Source organism: Symphalangus syndactylus, chromosome 14, assembly GCF_028878055.3.
Source record: "Symphalangus syndactylus isolate Jambi chromosome 14, NHGRI_mSymSyn1-v2.1_pri, whole genome shotgun sequence".
Lineage (NCBI taxonomy): Eukaryota > Metazoa > Chordata > Mammalia > Primates > Hylobatidae > Symphalangus > Symphalangus syndactylus.
The window spans coordinates 113,898,638-113,920,967 of record NC_072436.2 but is presented as its reverse complement, the minus strand read 5'-3'; the positions used below and the strand labels follow the sequence as shown (position 1 = coordinate 113,920,967).

The following is a 22,330-nucleotide window of genomic DNA, read 5'->3' as shown; positions in this document are numbered from 1 at the left end:
CTCTACTCACTGCAACCTCCGCCTCCTGGGTTCAAGCAATTCTCATGCGTCAGCCTCCTGAGTAGCTGGGATTACAGGTGCGTACCACCATGCCCGGCTAATTTTTATATTTTTAGTGGAGACGGGTTTCGCCATGTTAGCCAGGCTGGTCTCGAACTCCTGGCCTCAAGCAATCCGCCCACTTCGGCCTCCCAAAGTGCTGGGATTACAGGCATGGGCCACTGTGCCCGGCCACTTTTTATATTTTTTGTAGAGTTAGGGTCTCACTGTTTTGCCCAGGCTGGTCTCAAACTCCTGGCCTCAAGCTATCCCCCTGCCTCAGGCTCTCAAAGTGCTGGGATGACAGGCATGAGCCATGGCACCTGGTGAGGTTCTGCATCTCTAACAAGCTCCGGGCACTGCTGGTGCTGCCAGTTCCCAGACCATGCTTTGAGTAGCAAGGCCCTAAAGCTGCACTGTCCCATCCGGTTGCTGCTAGTTACCTGCAGCAATTTAACATAGAAAGCAGAATGAAACAAAACAATTCAGTGCCTCAGTCGCATGGGCCACATTTCAAGTGATGAGCAGCCCATGTGGCCAGTGGTTGGTGTGTTGGACTGTGCACATTCATCGCAGAAAGTTCTTGGAGGCTGGGCATGGTGCCTCACGCCTGTAATCCAAGTGCTTTGGGAGGCCGAGGCACGAGGATCTCTTGATCCCAGGATTTTGAGACTAGCCCGAGCAGCATAGTGAGAGCCTCGTCTCTATACAAGGAAAGAAAGTTTTCGAGGATGGCGCTGCCCTGAGGTTTGGAGTAGGAGTTAAGCAGACAGCTCGGAGAGGAGAGAATGGGCTTCTGCCTCAGGCTTGGCGCGTACAAAGGCCACTGCAAGAGCTAGGAGGAGGACTATGGAGTTTGAGTGCAAAGAGTCAGGAGGGAGTGAGACTGGAGACAGGGCCAGGGACTCGCCGGGCTGTGGTGGCCTTAGGGCCATGCAAGGGCCTCAGGCCAGGGGAGCCCCTGATGGGTCTGTGGCAGGCTGGGCTCTGTCTGGGGAGATGGGTGTGTGGGGAATTGGGTAGCGCTTTTCTCTTCATGGCGTCACTTGCTTTTCTCTCTGCATTGGGACCCTGGGGCCTGGTTTGCAGCATCAACAGCTTTTCCACTGCTGTGTCAGCCCAAGGGCCTTGTCACTGCGAGAGGGTAACGTGTGCCACGCCCTTCCTCCCCAGGGGCTCCATGTCCAGCCTGGAATCCTGCACCAGCGGCTTCTCCCAGCTCAGTGCCGCCACCACGTCCTCCTCCGGCCAGTCTCATAGCAGCTCCCTGGTCTCCAGATAGCTGGGCCCAGTGTTTCAGGGCCGCCTGCTCGCCTCCAGTGTCCAGAAATGTCCAGAATGAGAAGCCAGGTAACTGCAGGGCCTGGGACCATGTGGGCTGGAGCCCCAGGCCTAGATGCTCCCCAAGTTGGGGTGTCTGGAGCGGATGGCAAGGATCCAGGCCTGGCCTGTGTGTGGTGTCAGGGCTCTTGAAGTTGCAAGGACAGAACTATCTCCTTTCGGCTTCGTGTAAGGAAGACCAAGCCAAGGCCAAGGTGTCTACCATACCACACCTTTGGGACATCCAGGCTTAGCGATGTCAGCGAGGCCTGTCTCCCCTCTGTCCACCTCTTGCTCTGCTTTTGCCATGCAGGGGACCATCACTATTAGGTGCCCTTCTCCTCCCCGCAGCTCGAGTGCATAAAGGAGCCTCTTCCTCCCAACGGCTCCAACCCTCTTCCCAGAGCTGAGTCTTAGCCTCGAAGGGGGGGCGGTTCCCAGGTCAATTCCTGAACCAATCACAGTTGCCAGATACACTGGAGAATGCCGATTGGCCAGCAGGGTCATGCCCAATCTGGACCAATCACTGTGATTCAGGGTTGCAGTGAGGTGCAGTGATTGGCCAGCCTGGATCACATGCACATCTCTGGAACCAACCACCTGCTCTGAAAAGTGCTAGTGGGTGCCTGGAGGAATACTGCCCTAAGAAGAAGGGGGAGGGATGCTGGGGAGGCAGAAATGAAGGGTGTTTACCTTGGCATCTGATTGCATAACGTTCTGTTATGCAGTATCAAGATGTGCTTGGTGAGTAGTTAAGTGAGTTACAGGTGCTGCCCTTTGTGGGGAACAGCATATCCTGAACTGAAAATCCATGTCCCCTGCCCTTGGTCACCATGGCCTAACCCTGACCATCCGTGATTGGAGAGGATGGGAGAGCCCTGGGTTTCTGCTAAGTTCCAGGCAGCGATGGGGTGACTGAGGCTGTCTGTATACCCCAGTGGAGATGCCTTTCTTTCCTAGGGAACTGTTTAATTATGACTGTTTTTGGTTGTAAGCCACAGAGACCTATGCCCAGGTGCTTAAACACAACAGCATGATCATTCTTGGGTGCATAGAACTGGCCAGTCCAGGAGGGCTTGCTTCAGGTAAGGCTAGATCCAGGGTCTCAACATGGAGTCTCGACTTCCCTGGCGAGTGAAGGCTGCTGTCTCTGCCCTGGGGCAGATATGACTCTGGAACTAGGTCCAACATTGACACGACTTTCCCTAGTTACTACACAGGAGCGTCTTGGGTCTCCTTGGGGCCTGAGGACATTTCTCCTTTCCTTTCCTGGACTCCCCAAAAGGCAGCCAGTCAGGGGTCACCAACTTGAATCATGATCTGGCCTGCTTTTAGTGTTGGTTTTTTGCCTTTAGGATGGTTTAAAAATTGAGGCATTTCACATTGAAATCAGGATTTCTAGCTTCCCTTAGGCATTTGGGAGCACCAGCAGAATGGGGTCACTATTGTTGCATGAAGACAACACCTCTGCGCCCCTGGATGGGGCCATGCCAGTCCCTACCCCAACGACTTGTGCCCAGCCCACATTACCCATCGTCGTGACCTGCGTGGCAGGAGCCTCGCTGACATGGCTCTGTCAGCAGTGGCTGGTACCCTTGTCTCCTGGCCTTGCTTAGAGTTGGGGCTCGTCTCTGCTGGAGTAACTGAGCCAAGGGGTGGTTTTGTGGTCACAAGAATCATCTTTATGCAGGCACAGCAATGCAGGGCCAGGAAACATATCTATGCCAGCCTCAACCCCAAACCCAGGAGAGAGAGAAAGGGTCATCTTTTCAGACACATCCTTCTTCCTGCTGGGAGAGAGCCTTGCCCACCTTCCTGTTGGCGCTCTGTCCGCTTCTCAGGTACCTGAACAAGAGAGATTGTACCCTGCGTCAAGGTGTGTGTGCACATGTGTACATAGGACACCGACTGATTAGAAGGAGACGTTCTCAAAACTAATTGCTCCCATATCACCAGGCATTTATTGCTGAGAGCAACTTGTAATATTTTCAACTATCTTTAAGTGAATTTCTAGCTTTTCTCTTAAAAACTAGGTGTTATCCTACAAGTATGCTGGGATAAGCTGCCCTGGCAGTCTTCATACATTTATTGTCTAGCCCCAGAGAGGGAGACAGAAGCCTTTTACTGGAGGAAGCTGGAGCTGCCTGTTCCAGAGGCGGGTTGGGGGAGGGGGGTCTGCTATCAGCTGTCCACCCTTAACATTGGGGGAGAGGAACCGCAGGCCCTTTCAGGTGTGCTCTTGAGAGTGCTGTCTCCTTAGGGAAAAACCAGCCCGAACTGGCTTAAGCAACAAAGCAAATTCCGTGGGTCCTGTATTGGGGATGGCTGAAGGTGGGTGCTGCTTCAGGTATGGCTGGATCCAGGAGCTTAATGTCCTCAGGCCTGTCAACTGCACCCAGGCCTCTTGACTCTGCATCTCTTTGCATGCTGACCTCATTCTTTCTTCCACCTGGCGGGAAAGATGGCTGCCAGCAGCCCCAAGCCTATAACTTCAGGATTCACACTCTAAGAGACGCTTTTCCATCTCATATCTCATGGAAGGCTCTGATTGGCCCAGCTCGAGTCATATGCTCATTCCTGTGGGCCACACTGGCAAGAAACTAGGGTCCTGTGATTGACATTCCCTGCAGAAGCAGCAGCAGGACTGGAGAGGACCAAGAGACAAGAGAAGCTGGACCACAGAACTAGCAGGTATCCATGGTGGCGTCTGCTACGGCCGGCTCTCTTCCCAGGTGGAAGTCTCAGGGACCCACGTGGAAGCATCATCAAGATCATTCTTCTTGCCTTTGGGAGGCCTGGAATCAAAAATAACCCAAGGAAGAGATTGCCAAGCTTTTGGCTTTTGAATTTCCCCAAAGCCAAAGGCTGGAAGTGCCTTGGCTTGGGCTTCTTGCATCATTAGCTCATTAATCCATTGTGACCAGGACAGAAGCAACCCACAAGCAGCATGACTGTTGGTGTTTGGGCGCCTGGGCCTTGAATTTAGACCAGGACTCAAACCCCAGCCTTCCTTTCACTAGCTGTGTAACCTTGACCAGGTAACTTAACCTCTCTGTGCCTCAGTTTCCTCATCTGTAAAGTGAGGATAGCAGTGCCTACCTCAATGGGTTGTAGTGGGACAAAATGAGGGAGTAGCTGTAAAGCTTTCAGCACAGCTCCCAGAACACAGAAGGCGCTCCATTAATGTCAGTGGTCATTCTGATTACTTAATGCTTCTCATCCAAAGACTCATTTTCTTCCTGAGGTCGCCTATCACTGTTTTTCATGATTGCACCCAGAGAAAAGTAGGTGTCAAGAATTATTGCCCTCTGAGTTGGGTGTGCAGTCTTTCTCTTTTAGAAACTGCTTGTGTGGGTTGGGCGTGGTGGCTTATGCCTATAATCCCAGCACTTTGGGAGGCTGAGGCCGGCAGATCGCTTGAGTGCAGGAGTTCAAGACCAGCCTGGGCAACACAGTGAGACCCCGTCTCTACAAAAAATTAAAAAATGAGCCAGGCGTTGTGCTGCACGCCTATACTCTAGCTGCTCGGGAGGCTGAGGCAGAAGCATTGCTTGGAGGTCAAGGCTGGAGTGAGCCATGATCTCACCCCTGTACTTCATCCTGGGTGAAAAAGCAAAACCCTGTCTCAAGAAAGAATCTGCTTGTATTTTCTGGGCAAATCCACCCATCTGAAGGAGTGTATTCTGAGTGGTATTTCCCTTGGCAGTTAGAACATGTTTTTTCACAGAGGTTGAAATATGGAGAGTTTGAGATTGTTTTTTTCTACCCTGCACTCTCTCGAATTCCCCCTCCCCGCTGTAAAATTAATTGTCCAATGAGAATAGTATAATTCTTTTCAACAAAGTCTCTGAGCCAGTGAAACGCAATGGGTTTTTTTGTTTGCCTGATGATTTGCTCCAACCAGCAGCATTAAATGTTTTCCATTTGGATAAACTTGCATTGTCAGCTTCCTAAAACCCTGGAGGTTTCCCCTGGGCTCGTTCTAGAATTTTCCAGCTGTTGTTTAAAAGACTTTAGAGCGAGCTTGTTCAGCCTGTGGCCTGCAGGCTGCATGTTGCCCCGGACTGCTTTGAATATGATCCAACACAAGTTCGTAAACTTTCTTAAAACACTGAGTTTTTTTTGTGTGTGTTTTCTTTGTTTTTTTCAGGTCATCAGCTATCATTAGTGTATTTTATATGTGGCCCACGACAATTCTTCTTGTTCCGGTGTGGCCCAGGGAAGCCAAAAGACTGGACACCCTTGCTTTAGAGCATTTGAAACAGGGGTGATAACACCCCCAAGGGGCTGCATATCTGTTTAATGCAGGTATAATTGTGTATCGTTTATATTGTATACATATGTAATGGATTGGATAGCATGTCCCCAAATTCATGTCCACCTAGAACCTTAGAATGTGACCTCATTTGGAAATAAGGTTTTTGCAGATGTAATTAGTTAAGGTTCTCAAGATTGGTTATTGGGCCGGGTGAGGGAGGATCACAATTTTTATATATAAAGCAGAAATAGCCCAGGCGCAGTGGCTGACTCCTGTAATCCCAGCACTTTGGGAGGCCGAGGCGGGTGGATCACGAGGTCAGGAGATCGAGACTATCCGGGCTAACACGGTGAAACCCCGTCTCTACTAAAAATACAAAAAATTAGCCGGGCGTGGTGGCAGGCGCCTGTAGTCTCAGCTACTCGGGAGGCTGAGGCAGCAGAATGGCATGAACCCGGGAGGCGGAGCTTGCAGTGAGCCGAGGTCGCGCCACTGCACTCCGGCCTGGGCGACAGTGAGACTCTGTCTCAAAAAAAAAAGTGGAATGTTCTGGAGGCTGGAAGTCCGGAATCAACATGGAGGCAGGGCCCTGCTCCCTCTGAAGGCTGTAGGGGAGGACCCTTCCTTGCCTCTTGCAGCGTCTAGTGGCACCTCATGGCTTGTGGTTGCATCACTCCAGTCTCTGCCTCCATCATCATATGGCCTTCCTCTCTCTCTGTGTCTCCTCTTCTTGTAGGGACGCCAGTCATTGGATTTAGGGCCCATCCTAAGTCCAGTATAACACCTTGAGATCCTTAACTAATTCCACCTGCAAAGATCTTATTTTGAAGCGAGGTCCCATTTTAAGGTTCTAGACGGACATGAATTTTGGGGCATGCTACTCAACTTATGATGTATGCATACAATAGCTAACCAGATACACAGTTATATCTGCATTAAACAGTTATGAAAATCTCTGGGGCCCGCCCAGCACTGCTGGAATTTTACTGGCCAGGTACCCAGGTGAAAGTGAGGGCCCTGGTGCCCATGTCTCCTGGGCTGCCCTGCACTCCCCCCGGGGTTTTACCAAAGTGCCAGACGTGGTGTCCTGGAGAGCTGCATCCCAAGACAGCCACAGTCCTGAAGTCAGAAGGGTGTGATGAGCCCTGTCCAGGGTGCCACCTGTCCTTCCCGTGAGCTCTCTTGGGGCACGGAGTGGAGCTGGCTGCCACACAGATCCTGGGACTCTGAAAAGCCTTCCTCATTTTGGAGCTGGTGGCTGGGGTTGTCACTTGTGAGAGGAGAGCAGGTGTGGTGTTTTGTGTGATGGCACGAGGGTCGTCTGTCCACCCAGCTTTTGCTCCCCAGCCCTGCCCAGCACGGCTCGTCAGGGGAGAGGAGGCAGCTTGCAATTGCGTGTGTTCATTGGCGGTGACTCTTCCGTGGATTTCTCTGGAACTGTGGGTGGCGGGTTTCAAAGGAACAGCCACCTGACTCGTGGGTGCGGCGGGTGTTGAGAAAGAACGGCCCTCTGGGGGAAGATGGAGCTCCGGAGGGTGGGCGGGAGCTGGGATGAGGCCTGAGCTATGGGGCCCTGCTGACGCCTGTCTCAGCCACAGCACTTCCCTTGGAGGCCTCCTGGGGCCTGGACCCAGAGCGAGCAAAACACGCCCAGAGCTCCCTGTGGCCCAGAGGCTGCCTCCGGGATCAGTTCTTGGGGCGTAGACCCCTGGGACTTCTGCGGAGCCGGGTTGGACGCCAGCCGCTGCAGTGGGAGCTGGGGTAGGGCCTGGGAGGAAGGGAGCCCAGGGCCTTCAGGGATGTCGGAGGCTGTGGCTGCCAACTTCTCCCTCTCACTTCACTGCCTCCCTTAGTGCCCACCCCCAACAAGACATTTTGGAGGAATGCGGATCCCCAAAAATCACATTTTTTTTTTGAGATAGGGTCTCACTCTGTCACCCAGGCTGGAGTGCGGTGGCATGATCATGGTTCACTGTAGCCTCAACCTCCCGAGCTCAAGCGACCCTCCCACCTGAGCCCCAAGTAGCTGGAAGCACGGGTGTGCGCCACCATGCGTAATTCTTGTATTTTTTTTGGAGCGGCGGGGCCATGTTGCCCAAGCTGGCAACAAGCACAGTTTGAAACCTCTGAGCCAGGATTTTTTTCTTTTGGGCACAGATTCCTTGGAGAATCCCATGAAAACTCAGGGCACACACACAAATTTCATTTGTTTTGGGGCCCCAAGGAGTCCTTGAAAGCCCACCCATTGATGCCAGGATGGACCTTTCTGGGGTCTTTCCGAATACTCAAGTTCTGTGCAGAGTACCCCAGAAGCTGAGACGTGTCACCATGGCGACGGCCCAGCACGTGGAACTCTCACGGTTCCCAGGTGAGCTGCAGAGACTTCAGTGTGTAGTCCAAGACCCCCCGTGCCTGTGTCTGGGGGTCTCGAGTCACTACTGCAGGTGGGGGAGGGGACCCTTAGGCTGCTGTGATCGGAGCACATGAATCCCCAGCCAGCTCGCCTGCAGGTTGATGACTTTAGCTCTTGCATATTTGTGTCGCCACCACCACCATAGGTAGGTACTAGAATCTCAGGCACTTCTCCCTCCTGCTCCATGTCGTCTCTAAGGTCTGCAGTCCAAAATCTAAATGCCTGAGTCCCAAAATGTGCCTGTCCTGTAACAATACAAGTGTCACACGTTTTGGGTTGCCAGAGACTCCCAATACAAATTGCCTCAGGCAAAAAATGGGAATTTATGGGTTTATGTAATTTGGAAGTGCAAGAATGACCTGGCTTCAGGTATAGCTGGATCCAGGCATTCAAATCATGTCTCCCCCCAACACCCTCAGTGTAGTCCTTTTCCACACTGGCTCACCCGCTCCATCTCTTGGTTCCGATCAGGTCTTCTCCACATTGGAGAAGAGCTGGTTTCCGTTCCTCCTCCTTGTGGCCCACCTTGGGCCCACCTTGTGGCCCTCCTTGTGTCTAACCTTGGAAGTTAGACAGTCCCAGCAGAGAGAGTTTCTTCTTCCAGCTGCAGCAGAAATTCCACGATGGGCTCTGACTGGCTGACCCAGGGCAGGTGCCTAACTCTGGACCAATCTCTCAGGCCCACCTGCAACTTGGGGTGAGAAGACAGTGCCACCCAAACCACCTGGATGGAGAATGGGGGAGGGGTACTACCCTGAAAGCAACATGCTAGAGGCTTACAGCCAGGGCTCCTGGGTTTTGGGGTCTCCGGCAACCCAAAACGTGTGACACTTGTACTGTTACAGGATAGGCACATTTTGGGGCTCAGGCATTTAGATTTTGGATGGCAGACCTTAGATAGGAAATGGAGCAGGTGGCAGAAGTGGCCACCTCCCCAGGCACTCTCATTACCCTAGAAGGCTTCAGGTTGCAAGATGCTGCAACTTTCCCACAGCTCCCTGTGGTTGCCAGGGCACACTCGGTCTCTGGGTAGGGCAGACTGGCACTGCCAGGGAGTAAACCCCCAGGAGCGGCCCTCAACCAATGATGAATGGGTGTTGGCTGATAAATATCCCAGCTTCCTCGCCCTTGGGTGGTACAACCGAGACCTGTTCTACCAACTCTCCCAGAGGCCCCCAGCAGGATTGAGCCCGTTGCCTGCAGTATAGACCTGCTCACTCCTGCACCCTGCACAGGCTGCCTTCCCTCCCTGTCCTCTACCAGTGTTTCCTGGGGCCGCCTCCCCAATAAACGACTTACTCTCACCTCCTTGTCTTAGTTTCTGCGTCTGGGGAATCCTAGCCTAAGAGGGCTGTTCCTAGAAGAGAGACTGGATGTTGGGCAGGCAAAGAAAATAACACGATGACAAAAAGAAATTACAGGCCGGGTGCAGCAGCTCATACCTGTAATCCCAGCACTTTGGGAGGCCCAGGCGGGTGGATCACTTTAGGCCCAGAGTTCGAGACCAGCCTGGCCAATATAGTGCAACCCCGCCTCTACTAAAAATACAAAAATTAGCCGGGCATGGTGGTGCATGCCTGAAATCCCAGCTACTTGGGAGGCTGAGGCATGAGAAACGGTTGAACCCGGGAGGCAGAGCTTGCAGTGAGCTGAGGTTGCCCCATTGCACTCCAGCCTGGGGAACAGAGTGAGACTGTCTCCAAAAAAAAAAAAAAAAAAAAATCCAGGGGCCACAGGACTCACACCACTCAGCATGTTTGAGTCACCTGGCCTGGGACCACTCTAGCTTTGCTGTGACAGGCCCTCTTCAGGTACTGCTGCCTCTGGGCCTGGATTCCACTGCACAGTACTGTCACTTTTCCAACTTAGCCGCCAGCACAACAGAGGACACAGATGTCCCCTCAGAGGTCATGGTTCTCAGGCCAAGGGTCATTTCAGGATAGCCATCACGGACATCATCGTGGCCATGGCCTCAGACTGAGAGTGATCCCTGTAGATTCCAGGATCTGCAGCCAGGCTTGGGAACTGCTCTTAGGAATACACCTGAATGACTCTAAGGTGCCTGACTTTGCAGCTCCTCTTAAAGAGGCAGAGCCCCTTTCCCTTCTCCCTGAATCTGGGCTGGCCTGGTGACTTGTGCAGGCACCCACCAGAGCTGCCAGATCTTTAAAGAGAAACAAGCAATCTGGAATTTTTGTCAATCTCTGGACGTTTTTTCTGAGATGGAGTCTTGCTCTGTTGCCCAGGCTGGAGTGCAGTGGTGCGATCTCGGCTCACTGCAACCTCCACCTCCCGGGTTCAAGCGATTCTCATCCCTCAGCCTCCCGAGTAACTGGGATTACAGGCTCCCACCACCACAGCTGTTTTGTATTTTTAGTAGAGACGGGGTTTTGCCATGTTGGCCAGGCTGGTCTCGAACTCCTGACCTCAGGTGATCCGCCTACCTCAGCCTCCCAAAGTGCTGGGATTACAAGTGTGAGCCACTGCACTGCTGCCCTTATTTATTTTAAAATCTCGACTTTTAAACATGGGTAACTAATTTAAACTCTATAAAAATACTGTGAGGAAAAACTAAGCCCTGGTCATTCAAGTATGGTCAGGGGCCAGGCGCAGTGGCTCGAACCTGTAATCTCAGCACTTTGGGAGGCCAAGGCAGGAGGTTCACTTGAGGCCAGGAGCTCGAGACCAGCCTGGGCAACACAGTGAGACCCCTTCTCTGCAAAAAAATTTAAAAAATTAGCTGGGCATGGTGGCATGTGCTTATAGTCCCAGCTACTTGAGAGACTGAGGTGGGAGAATCACTTGAGCACAGGAGGTCAAAGTTGCAGTGAGCCGAGATTGTGCCATTGCACTCCAGCCAGAGCAACAGAGCGAGACCCTGTTTCTAAGAAAGACAAGAAGTGTGGTCTGGGGACCTGAAGCATTAGCATCGTCGGCGAGCTTGTTGGAAATGCAGAATTGCTGGCCTCACCCCAGGCCCAAATCTGCATTTTAACAAAATCTCCTCGTGACCTGTGGCATATTAAAGTTTGAAAAGCACTGGATTAAACAAGCAGGGAACAGGACTTGGCTCCAGGACGCCGTTGTGACTTCTGTTTCAGGATAAGCCACACCTGCTAAGCCCTAGCAGTAACCTAAGTCCATGATTCAGAATCCAGACACCACCTGGTGGCTCCTTTTATTATATCAATTTATTCAAGTGATTAAAAAAACTTCTGGGCAGCAGGATGACAAACTAGGTCTGTAAACATGATTTCATCCCCCCATCCCTTCTTCCAAGGAGCTTCCTATGACAGGAAATCGAATTCTAGTTGGCAAATCCAGTGATGAGGTCTGTAGAAAAAGGGTCCTGTGTCACAGCCGGGAAGGCAGACTCGTCCCTTTAACCCACTCCAGCCAGGGGTGCTGGCCAGGATGTGCTGTTTTGTCATGATGTGGTCACTGACTCTGGTTTGTTGGCAGCCCCTTCCCCAGGAGGAGGGAGACTCTTTGGCAGTGCGGCAGCCCTCCCCGGGGCACACGGTTCTCAGCAGCAGACACAGGCAGGCAGGAAGCAGGCGGCTGAGTCTCTCCAGGGAGCGCGGTATTGCTAGGGTTGCAGGTGCCCTGGCAGGTGGCCAGGTGAGGGGCTGAGGCACAAGTGCTATCAGGAACTTGGCTGCCCCACAGGGGCTGAGGACACCCAGATGGTCCGTGCCAGTGGCCTTGAAATTTCCCCTGCAGAAGCCAGACTGTGGGGAAACAAGCTTTCGGGACGTGCCACCCTGGGCAGCTTGAGGCTTCAGTCCTTGAAGGGGTTGTGGGCACCCCCTGGCTGCTCCTTCTCTGTGGCCAGAGGCTCCCCGTTCATCTCCTGCAGCGGGTGGTATGCATAGTCCCCATGCAGGCGCCGGTTCCTCTCTGCTCTGGACAGGAGCAAGGACAGGTTTGCTGCGGTGCTGATCAGCAGGAGGAAGGCCAGTGCCAGGGTGAGGGCTAGCCAGGCGGTCCTGCAGACAGGAGAGAAGCCCCAAGTGGGGGACTGCTGGGTGGGCTCAGGGCTTGGGGAGCACTTGAGGGGCTTCCCTCTACCCGGCACAGACAGCACTAAATCAGATGCCTCCAGGGACCACACAGGGAATGTTATGAGCAAAATGGACTAGGTGGGGATGGAGCAACATTTAAGACATGTGCAGGGAACAGCAGAGGCAGTCATGACCTACAATGCAGGTCTGTGTTGCCCCTCTCCTGATTTTTTTTTTTTTTTTTTTTTTTTTGAGACGGAGTCTCGCCCTGTCGTTCAGGCTGGAGTGCACTAGCATGATCTCAGCTCACTGCAATCTTCGCCTCCTGGGTTCAAACGATTCCCCTGCCTCAGCCTCCCGAGTAGCTGGGACTACAAGTTCGAATCACCACGCCTGGCTAATTTTCGTATTTTTAGTAGAGACCAGGGTTCACCATGTTGGCCAGGCTGGTCTTGAACTCCTGACCTCAAGTGATCCACCTGCCTCGGCCTCCCAAAGTGCTAGGATTACAGGCGTGAGCCACCATGCCTGGCTTGATATTTTAAGAGAAGCCATTAAAAAAGTTTTTAAGGCTGGGCGTGGTGCTCACGCCTGCAATCCCAGCACTTTGTGAGGCTGAGGCGGGCGTATCACTTGAGGTCAGGAGTTCAAGACCAGCCTGGCCAACACGGTGAAATCCCGTCTCTACTAAAAATATGAAAATTAGCCGGGCACCTGTAATCCCAGCTACTCAGGAGACTAAGGCAGGAGAATCGCCTGAACCCAGGAGGTAGAGGTTGTGGTGAGCTGAGATTGCACCACTGCACTCCAGCCTAGGCAACAGAGTGAGACTCTGGTCTCAAAAAAAAAAAAAAGTTAAAAAAACCGTGAATGTTACTGATTATCAGATGCTGCTCATATATTTTAACTTTTAAAAAATTATGTAAGCCAAATAAAACACAGCTGGAGGCTGGGCATGGGGGCTGGGAGGCCAAGGCAGGAGGATCACTTGAGCCCAGGACTGTGCACTTCGTCTGTGCATCATAGTGAGATCCTATCTCTGAAAAACAGTAAGAAATAAAATTCGCCAGGCGTGGGGGCATGTGCCTGTCGTCCTAGCTACTTGGAAGCTGAGGTGGGAGGATCGCAGTGAGCTGATTGTACCACAGCACTTCCGCCTGGGTGACAGAATGAGGAACCCCCAGCCCCCACCCTGGCATCTCATCTAGCCCAGTTTGCATTCTGAGCTCTAGTGGGGACGCTGACAACAGAGGCTGGGCACTCAGGCCCTGGGCTCTGCTCCAGGGTCCCCAAAGCAGACAGTGGGGAGAGCTGGTCCCTCTTCCTCTAAGGCAGGGAGCTGGCAGGGGACAAGGGCAGAGATGGACCTCACCGGGGAAGGGTGCAGGAGAGAAGGGGGAATCTTCCCACCGTGGCCCCAGCTCCTACAGAAGCACCTACCTGGTGAAAAAGGAGAGTTCTCCTGCCCTCAGGGTGGCTTCAGATGGCTGGAGACACTGCTTTACTGTAACATACCAGAGACGGGCTGAAGGGGCTGGAGCAGGAGCGTCTGCCCATACCGCCTCCCCTCGGAGGGGTAGGTACCTCCAGAGACGCTGCAGTTGCCAGTCTTGGGGTCACAGGGACAATGGTGCTCGCACTTACAAGGCCTCTGGCAGCCCGGCCCATGCCAGCCAAGGGGACACTCTATGGAAAGAAGATGGGAGGAGGGAGCAGGGAGGAGACAGGTTGGGGCCTCCAGTGTCAGAGCCTTTCTCGACAGGATAGGATACCCGCCCTGGCCCATGTGTACAGAGCCGGGTTAAAGGTGAAGCACCCCCTGCCCTCCCTGGACTAGCCCCTGAACGTGACCTTATGAGCCCAGGGATCCTTGTTTTAGCTGAGCCCTTTGTGGAATGGGCCGCAGCAGCCACAGGGGAATCATGCAGCGATGTGCAGGGGAGGCAGGGGCAGAAGACAAGAGGCAAGCGGTTCCCGGACCAGAAGGTGGAGACAGAGGCAGCAGAGGAGCAGTGGGGGCTGCCGGGCCACCGTCTCCCCATCTGCTAGTGGCGTGGCGGCTCCTACCTTCACTGCAGTTGGACCCGGTCCATCCGGCATCACAGCGGCAGCCGGCTGCCAAGACAAGACCGGGGAGGCCAGGTGACGGCCTAGGGCAAGGCAGGGCTGGGCAAAGCCCCCTCCCTGGAACCCCCACTCACTCTCCGTGCACAGCCCGTGCTGGCTGCAGTTAGAGGGGCCACAGTCCAGCTCATTGCAGCCGGGACCCCGCCAGAAGTGCCCGGTGCACTGGCAGTGCCCATCCATGCAGGTCCCATGGCCATGGCAGTCAGGCGGCTGGCAGCGGGGTTCGTGCACACACACCACGGTGGACACTTGGCGGGGACAGCGCCACATGTTGTCCTGGCTGTAAAGGGATGTGATGTGTGAGGAGAGGACACCCCCAGACGGCCCCTCAACTCCCTCCAGGCTGCCCCCAACCAACCCTCTCTCCATTCTCACCTGTCTACCTACCTACCAACCTACAAGATGAGGTCTATCTATTTTTGAGATGAGGTATTGCGATCCTTCCACCTGAACCTCCTGAGCAGCTGTGACCATAAGGTGTGCACCATCATGCCTGGCTAATTTTTTTTTTTATTTTTTCGTAGAGACGGGGTCTCACTATGTTGCCCACGCTGGTCTTGAACTCCTGGGCCCAAGCGATCCTCCCACCTCAGCCTCCCAAAGCACTGGGATTCCAGGCGTCAGCCCCTGTGCCCAGCCTTCTCCAGTCTTTTATAAGTTCCTCCGCTCCCTACAATCCCTCCCAGCCCTGGGCCTTTCACATGTGGTGCCCTCTGCCCGGAAGGCTCTCCCACCCCCACCCAGCTACCACCTCCTTCAGATCTCAGTTCTTATTCTGTCATCCTCAGGGAGGTCTTTGCTGACCAACTGACCCTGTTCCTAGGCCTGGGGAGTACTGGCATCCTGGGGGAGGGACTGCAGCAATTTCTGCTCTCTTGGGCCCCCGGGGCCTGGCACATAGCAGGCACTCAATATTGGCTGAATGAGACAGGCTGGGGCAGACCTGGACTTCAGCCCTCATGAAGGCGGCTCTCACGTGCTTACCAGTGATCTGACGGGTAACTGGCCAAGGTCCCGTTGAGCACGAAGGTGGCAGAGCCACCCCCATCCAGGTTGATGGCGTTGACCACGTCCTGTTTCAGCAGGAACTCCGCCATTTCCCACAGGTTGATGCTGCGGTACAAAGCGGTGGTGCTCAGGCTCGGCGCCCACCATCATTTCTGATTTAACTCCTTTTCCTTCCACAGTGCACAGCATCACGCCCACAGTGCAGGCACATTTCTAAGTGGCCCCCGCCCCCAAGCATGTCTCATCCTAGCTCCCGGAAGCTGTGAACATGTGAGATCACATCCATGCATGTGCTGTTACATGGCATAGGCATCCTTAAGGGAGGGGAAACAGCCTGGAGGATCTGGGTGGGGCCACGGGAATCACAGGAGCCGTTCAACACAGAGAACCTTCTTTGGCTGGTGGCAGAAAAGGAAGTGAGATTTGAAATGCGAGGGGGAGGAGAGGGTGGCTGGACAACTGGGGGAGGGGACACACATGGGAAGGAACCTGGGCAGCTTGAAGGAGCTGAGGCCCCAGATGGTGGCCAGCAGGGAAACCAAGACCTCAGTCCCACAGCTGAGGAGGGGACGTGGATTTTTCCAATAACCTAAACAAGAGGATTCTTTCCAGATAAGAGAAGAGCCCTGCCTAACTAGCATCTTGGTTTTGTCCATGGGATACCCTGAACATAGAACATTCCAAGTTGACCAGCCTGGCCAACATGATGAAACCCTGTGTCTACTAAAAATACAAAAATTAGCCAGGTGTGGTGACTCACGCCTGTAATTCCAGCACTTTGGAAGGCTGAGGTAGATGGATCACCTGAGGTCAGGAGTCCGAGATCAGCCTGGCCAACATGATGAAACCCCATCTCTACTAAAAATACAAAAATTAGCCGGGCGTGGTGGCGGGTGCCCGTAATCCCAGCTACTTGGGAGGCTGAGGTGGGAGGATCACCTGAACCCGAGAGGTAGAGGTTGCAGGGAGCTGAAATTGCACCACGGCACTCTGGCCTGGGTGACGGAGTAAGACCCTGTCTCAAAGAAACAAACAAAAGAACATTCCCTGTTGAGTGTCGCTAAATTTGTGCTAGTTATGCAGCCAGAGCAAACCAAAACACTCTCTTTACAGGGGATAGAAATGCGGCTCAGGGAGGCTGAGTGACTTGTCTACGGCATAACATGGCTGAGCTGGGATTGGAACCAAGGTCTTCTCCCTGCTAACTTTGTGACCATTTCCTTGGATGCTATCTAGGGTTCAGGAAAGGTGAGGCCTAAAGCTGAAGACGATGAGTTCTTGGAATTGGCAAAGATCTCAGGACCCTCATCCTGTGGGAGGGTGAGGGGGCCCTGGGAGGGGGGACAGATAGGTGTCAACATCCCAGAAAGCAGGTAGAGTCAGAGGGTGGCTGTCACTGGGTCAACGTTCCTCCTAGCACGACTGAGCCCCGGCCAGGGGGCCTCAGCTCCCAGGACTCACCCACGCTGCTCCGTTTGGCCGTCTGCATGAAAGAGCACCAGCTGCCCTTTCCGGTCGTGGCCAATGGCCGTCCTGGCTGATATCACATTCACAAATTTGCTAAAGGAACCTGAAGGAGAAGCAGCCTGGCTGATCACCGGCCCCTTGGGAGGCCTCCTGCTTCTTGCCTAACTCCACTTCCCACTGGTCTGAGCTACCCGGTACCTCCCTGGGAAGCACAGCAGCCTCCTTGCTCGTCCCCCTGCCTCCCCTCTGCACATCCCAGTCTCCCCAGGGCAGCCAGGGGGCTCTTCTTACAGGTGAACCAAGCTATGCCAGCCTCCAGGTGAAGACCCTCTAATGGATTCCCCTGTTCTTAGAACAAAATCCAAAGGGCCAGCATGCCCTCCCCAGCCTCTTCCTCCTCCTGCCTCAGCTCCTGGGTGTCCCCTCACCACCCTGCAGCCACTTTGCACTTCCTGTTCCCTCTGGCTGGGAACTGTGCTTTTCTCTAGCTTGCTCTTTTGTCAGATCACCTCCTTAGTGAGGCCTTCCTTGAGTGCCCACTCTTTTTTTTTTTTTTTTTTTTTGAGACAAAGAGTCTCGCTGTGTTGCCCAGGCTGGCGTGCAGTGGCATGATCTCAGCTCATTGCAACCTCCGCCTCCCAGGTTCAAGCAATTCTGATGCTTCAGCCTCCCAAGTAGCTGGGACTACAGGCACACACCAGCACGCCTGGCTAATTTTTGTATTTTTTTTTGTAGAGATAGGTCTCACTATGTTGCCCAGGCAGGTCTTGAACTCCGGGGCTCAACCGATCCTCCCGCCTCAGCCTCCCAAAGTGCTGGGATTACAGGTGTGAGCCACCACACCTAGCTTACTGCCCACTCTAAAACGGCCATGGTATCCTGTCCCCATCCCAGTATTCCGCATCCCAGTGGTTCTCAACCTTGACTGTCGGTCAGAATCACCACGGAGGCCCGTTAAAACATAGACTCTTGGGCCTTGCCTCTGCTTCTGCAGGTCTGAGGTGTGTGTGGCTTTGCAACAAGCTCCTGGGCCATGGTGACGTTGCAGGCCCATGAAGATTTTTTTCTTTTCACTTTTCTCTTCCTGTACCCACAGCTCCTGTCCCCATCTCTCCCCTTTTCCCCTAACTTTATTTTTCTTTCTGAGCACTTACCAATTCTTTTCAGCATATTCTATAACTATTTTCTGTCCTATATATTCAACATAAGCCTATCTTCATCCCCATGAATCCCCAGTACCCAGAATAGTGCTGGGCACAAAGTAGCTGCTCAATACTTGTTGAAAGACTTAAGAACAGCTCCGCCCAGCCCACTGGTCCTGGTTCTCAAGAGGGCTGTTGCCAACAGCCTCCCCATCCAACCTGTCTCCTGTGTCTCGTCGCACTCTGTGGCTTGGCTCTCGTTGATGTAGATGCTTCCATTACGAATCAGCCACACGACCCCGCTCAGCAGCTGCACAAATGGGTTCTCAGTGTCCAGCACCTCCTCCTCAGACAGGTACCTGGATCCGGGGAAGGTGGGAAGCTCACTCACCAGCAGGGGCAACTGCAGATAGTCAGGCTCTTTCTCCCTGGCTGTCCCAACCTGGCTGCTAGATTCCCCCTCATGCCCCAGGAACCTGCTGAGGCCTGAGTGTAGCTGAGACAACTTAACAGCCCTAGGAATCTCCCTGTTATCAGAGCTGAAGCCGGACAGGGTTCTGACAATACAATCCCCACGAGCCTTTGCAAACAGTCTAGGTTTCATGTAATAGAAATGACCATCCCCCAACAGATCTCAAATCCATCTACGGCCCTCAATCTCCAGGCCATACCCAGCCCAACGACCACTTGATCCCTGTTATGGCCCTTGATTGGGTTCCTCGTTTCTCCACTGATCTCTCCCACCTGGTCACACTCAGGATCAGAACAAGCTTTATCATCATCAAATAACTTTTTTTTGAGAATCAAATAATTTTTAAGATAATTTTAAATAATTCAAATCATCAGTCTTGGCAGGGCGTGGTGGCTGACACCTGTCATCCCAGCACTTTGGGAGGCTGAGGTGGGCGGATCATTTGAGGTCAGGAGTTTGAGACCAGCCCGGCCAATATGGTGAACCCACTCCCCCGCTCCGCCCGCCGCCCCCCGGCCCCCGCTATACTAAAAATACAAAAATTAGCCGGGCGTGGTGGCACAGGCCTGTAGTCCCAGCTACTCCAGAGGCTGAGGCAGGAGAATCGCTTGAACCCGGGAGGCGGAGGTTGCAGTGAGCCCATATCACGCCACTGCACTCCATCCTGGGCAACAGAGCAAGACTCTGTCTCAAAAAAAAAAAAAAAAAAAATCAGTCTTGATGAGTTGATGTTTCTGACACCCCACTCCTCTTTCAGTCCCTCATACACAGAAGCCCCCCTGAGCCTCTGAGCCTTTGTGCTTGGGGTTCCTTTGGACTGAAATGCTCTTCCTCCAGTTCGGACCTTGGCTGACTTAGTGATTACTCTTCAAGTTTCAACTCAAAGGTCACCTCGGAGAGGCCTGTTCCAGATCACTCTCCCTAAAATCAACACTATTTACAACCGGTTCACTCCGCTGGTTGCTTTGCTGCACACACAGCAATCAGAATGTATGTTAGCTATTTACCTGGCTTTTGTTGATTTTTCTAGTAATGGGGGAGGGCTGTTAAGGCAAAGACTGTGTTGGTCACTGCTATCTCACCAGGGGGCAGCACACTGCCTGATACAAGCAAGTGCTCAATGATACTGGATGATGAATAAACTCTGCAAGGAAGCGATTCCTATCCCCATTCTGCAGATGAGGAAACAGAGGCTCAGCTTCGTTAAGTGACTTGAACACGGAGGCACGGCTACAACCCAAATCTCAGGCCCTCTGCCCTCGACAGCACGGGGCTCCCTGCCTCCTCACCCAGTGACCAGGGTCCCGTCGCGGCGGATCCCGAACTGCGCGTTCTGCAGCCCTCCGGAGCTGCTCACCCGCCGCTCGTCGCTCACCACGTTCCCCAGGCACTCGCCCGAGTTCATGCGGAAGAAGCCCCCGTTCTGGGCGACGCGGCAGTGGGCCGCCCGGGCAGTCTCCTCCACGGTGGCGCGCCGTCTCGCCGCGCAGCCGCCGGGCCCACCGGGCTCCAGCACCGAGAAGGTGCGCAGGGGTTCAACGGCCCGCGTCAGGTGGCCGGCCACCGCGCGGTCCCTGAAGTGCGACACGAAGGTGCGCACGGCCAGACCGCCGGCGCCGGGGGTCGCGGGGGGCGGAGGCCAACTCTCGTGCTCGCGGCGGCCGGCGCGCACCCGTGTGCAGTCCCGGGGGAGGCGCGCGCGCGCCCGTGGATAGGGCAGGAGCAAGTCGTCGTCGCGGGAAGCCCTGCGGGGACGGGCGGCCGTGAGCTCGGGGGGCTGTCCTTGTGAGCTCGGAGGACAGAGGGGACCCCCCCGAACCAGGCTCGCCCCGGGAGCTGCACTCACCCCGAGTCGAGGCCGCCGGACGCTTCCCAGAGGAAGCCGAATAGTGCAAGCCGGAGGAGAAGCCAGCGACCCGTGGAGGTCGCCATATTGGACCGGGGCCTCGGGTCACGTGGGTCGCCTCACGTGACTCAAGTTCCAGAGTGGCAGCTTTTAGCTCGGACTGAATTACCTGAGCTCTTTTCGGCTGGCGGGCTGGCGGGCGGTGCTGGTGATGGTAACTTTTTATCTCCAGGTAATCTCAAACCTACAGGAAGTTGCAAGGAGAGCATAAAGAACTCTCGTAGAACTTTTATTCATGTTTAGCAGTTTTTGGTAGGCTTGCCTGATTTACTCAGTCATTTGTACTTTGTTTTTTTTTCCTGAACCAATTGCAACCAAACTGCAGACGTCATGATCCTTTCTTTACCCCATACCTCACTATGCATCTCCTAAGAACTAGGGCATTTTCTTAACCACAGGGCGAATATCATTAGGACAACTCCCATTGACAGTTCTGTGATCTCATCCACAGCTAACCTTCAAATGTCCCTCTAATGTCTTTTTTTTTTTTTTCCTTTCCTTTTTGGCTGCCCCTGACCCTGTAATCCAGGAGTTGCTTTTATTTGTCATGTCTCTTTGATCTCTTAATCTGGAAGGCTCCTCAGCCTTTTGTCTTTTACTACCTTGACATTTTTGAAGACAGCCCAGCTACATAATTTGTGTGACTTAATGCAAAATGAAAACGTGGGGACACTTGCTAAAAAACCCAGAAAACTATTAGGAATTTCAAGATTGTCAGAGCAAACGGTTGCAGCAAGCCAGGGACCTTCTGAGTGCGCCCATGAAGCTGGCCCTGAGTACGGAAGCCAGTTTATTTTGTAGCATGTGCGTCAAGCTTCCTTTGAGAGGATTCTTCTCTTCAGGCCTCTTGTCCCAGTGCAGTGTCCAGGGTTGGGTGGTGTCTTGGTGCCGGTGCAGCGCATGGGCCATTCCAGGAGCCACGGCAAGTCTAGTTAGCTTGATACTGTTGTAGTCTTGCCAGTGTACCTTAATATAGCAGTTTCTCCTTGTCTGAACTAGTGCCCGGGTTCTTTGTCCTACCTCTAAGAAAACCAAGGAGCGTGGATACAAGGGTGGGGTTGGAACAAACGTTTAATAGGGGAAAGAAGAAAGCTCTCCAAAGTGGAGATGGGAGTCTGAGTGGATTTTTGGGTTACAGCCGAATGCAAAAAGCTTCTTTTTTTTTTTTTTTTTTTTTTTTTTTTTTTTTTTTTTTTTTTTTTTTTTAAGACAGAGTTTTGCTCTTGTCGCCCAGGCTGGAGTGCAGTGGTGCGATCTTGGCTCACTGCTGCAACCTCAACAGCCTCTTCCTCCTGGGTTCAAATGATTCTCCTGCCTCAGCCTCCCGAGTAGCTGGGATTACAGGCACACACCACCACGCCCTGCTAATTTTTGTATTTTAGGTAGAGACGAAGTTTTACCATGTTGGCCAGGCTGGTTTCAAACTCCTGACCTCAGGTGATACTCCTCCTTCGGCCTCCCAAAGTGCTGGGATTACAGACGTGAGCCACTGTGCCTGACTGCAAAAAAACTTTTATAAGACACTGCTCTCCTCCCGGTAACTGAGTAACTTCTCACCAGTAAAGCTGCCTGTGCAGCTCCCCTTATGCATCTGTGGGTATGTCTCTAGGCAAGTGCAAATGGCTGCTTCTCTTGTTTGTGTAACTGTGGGTTTGTTTTAGATAAGGCCTCCTCCTCCCTGTGCCAGTTTGCACGGAGCCCACCGTGTATATGCCTGAAAAGGAGAGGAAACTTTTTCCCGGGAGCCTGCTAATTATAAAAAGAACAAAGGGCTTCTGTGCTGGACCCTGTCTGCTTATCTCTGTGCAGGTGCAGCCTGAGTTTTTTCCCAGGTTGCTTTTTGCTTTATTTTTGCCAGTTGCTGTGACTTTTCAGGCAGGCCACTTCTGAGGTCGGAATTTTCCCCAACAGATTTTTCTTTTCCTTCTCCCTCACTACCACAGGTATGGGGGGACACAGATAGAGGCCAGGCCAGCCCCTTTTCATCCACAGTCATCACTTCTGGTGCTTGATCTCAGGCCCCTCTTTGAGCCGCTGCTCCTTGGAGCCAGTGCACGGTGAGGGTTAGTGAATACAGTTAGAGAGTGTCCCCCGCAAACTCATGTCCTTACCAGAACCTCAGAATGTGAACTTGTTTGGAAATTGGGTCTTTGCAGATGTAATTAGTTAAGATG

The 22,330-nt window shown here is 53.3% G+C and overlaps 2 protein-coding genes across 4 annotated transcripts in view; one reads left to right on the top strand and one right to left on the bottom strand.

The window, feature by feature from the left end:
- The window catches only part of SEC14L5 (SEC14 like lipid binding 5), a 95,817-nt gene that overhangs the window by 55,448 nt on the left and 18,039 nt on the right, over positions 1-22,330 (top strand). The window contains exon 16 of one of the 2 annotated variants that reach the window (XR_010115792.1): positions 1,213-1,389. Coding sequence is in view for 1 of the 2 variants with exons in the window: in XM_055243014.2 (XP_055098989.1) it covers positions 1,213-1,321 (109 nt within the window). In the remaining variant the exon portion in view is untranslated. Of the gene's footprint in view, positions 1-1,212; positions 9,335-22,330 lie in introns of those variants that run through there. The other variant, XM_055243014.2, reaches the window with a different exon arrangement.
- On the bottom strand, positions 11,204-20,346 carry NAGPA (N-acetylglucosamine-1-phosphodiester alpha-N-acetylglucosaminidase). Of its 2 annotated transcripts, XM_055242273.2 has the most exons (10): positions 20,097-20,344; positions 19,540-19,995; positions 17,998-18,137; positions 16,631-16,739; positions 15,146-15,274; positions 14,236-14,441; positions 14,102-14,149; positions 13,619-13,720; positions 13,475-13,538; positions 11,204-12,019 (listed from the first exon to the last, which is right to left on the bottom strand). In XM_055242273.2, the coding sequence occupies exons 1-10, from the start codon at positions 20,180-20,182 to the stop codon at positions 11,812-11,814; spliced, it is 1,548 nt and encodes a 515-aa protein (XP_055098248.1). In that variant the 5' UTR covers positions 20,183-20,344; the 3' UTR covers positions 11,204-11,811. The 2 variants fall into 2 exon arrangements, with proteins under 2 accessions (XP_055098248.1, XP_055098249.1); XM_055242274.2 differs by lacking the exon at positions 13,619-13,720 and having other exon boundaries at positions 20,097-20,346.

Bases quoted from the DNA above. Each gene is read 5' to 3' on its own strand.
- NAGPA (XM_055242273.2), bottom strand. From the start codon at position 20,182: ATGGCGACCTCCACGGGTCGCTGGCTTCTCCTCCGGCTTGCACTATTC. The intron at 19,996-20,096 runs GTGAGTGCAGCT...CCGTCCCCGCAG, and splicing joins TCCGGCGGCCTCGACTCGGG to GGCTTCCCGCGACGACGACT. The intron at 16,740-17,997 runs GTTGGATGGGGA...CTTCTCCTTCAG, and splicing joins CGACGAGACACAGGAGACAG to GTTCCTTTAGCAAATTTGTG.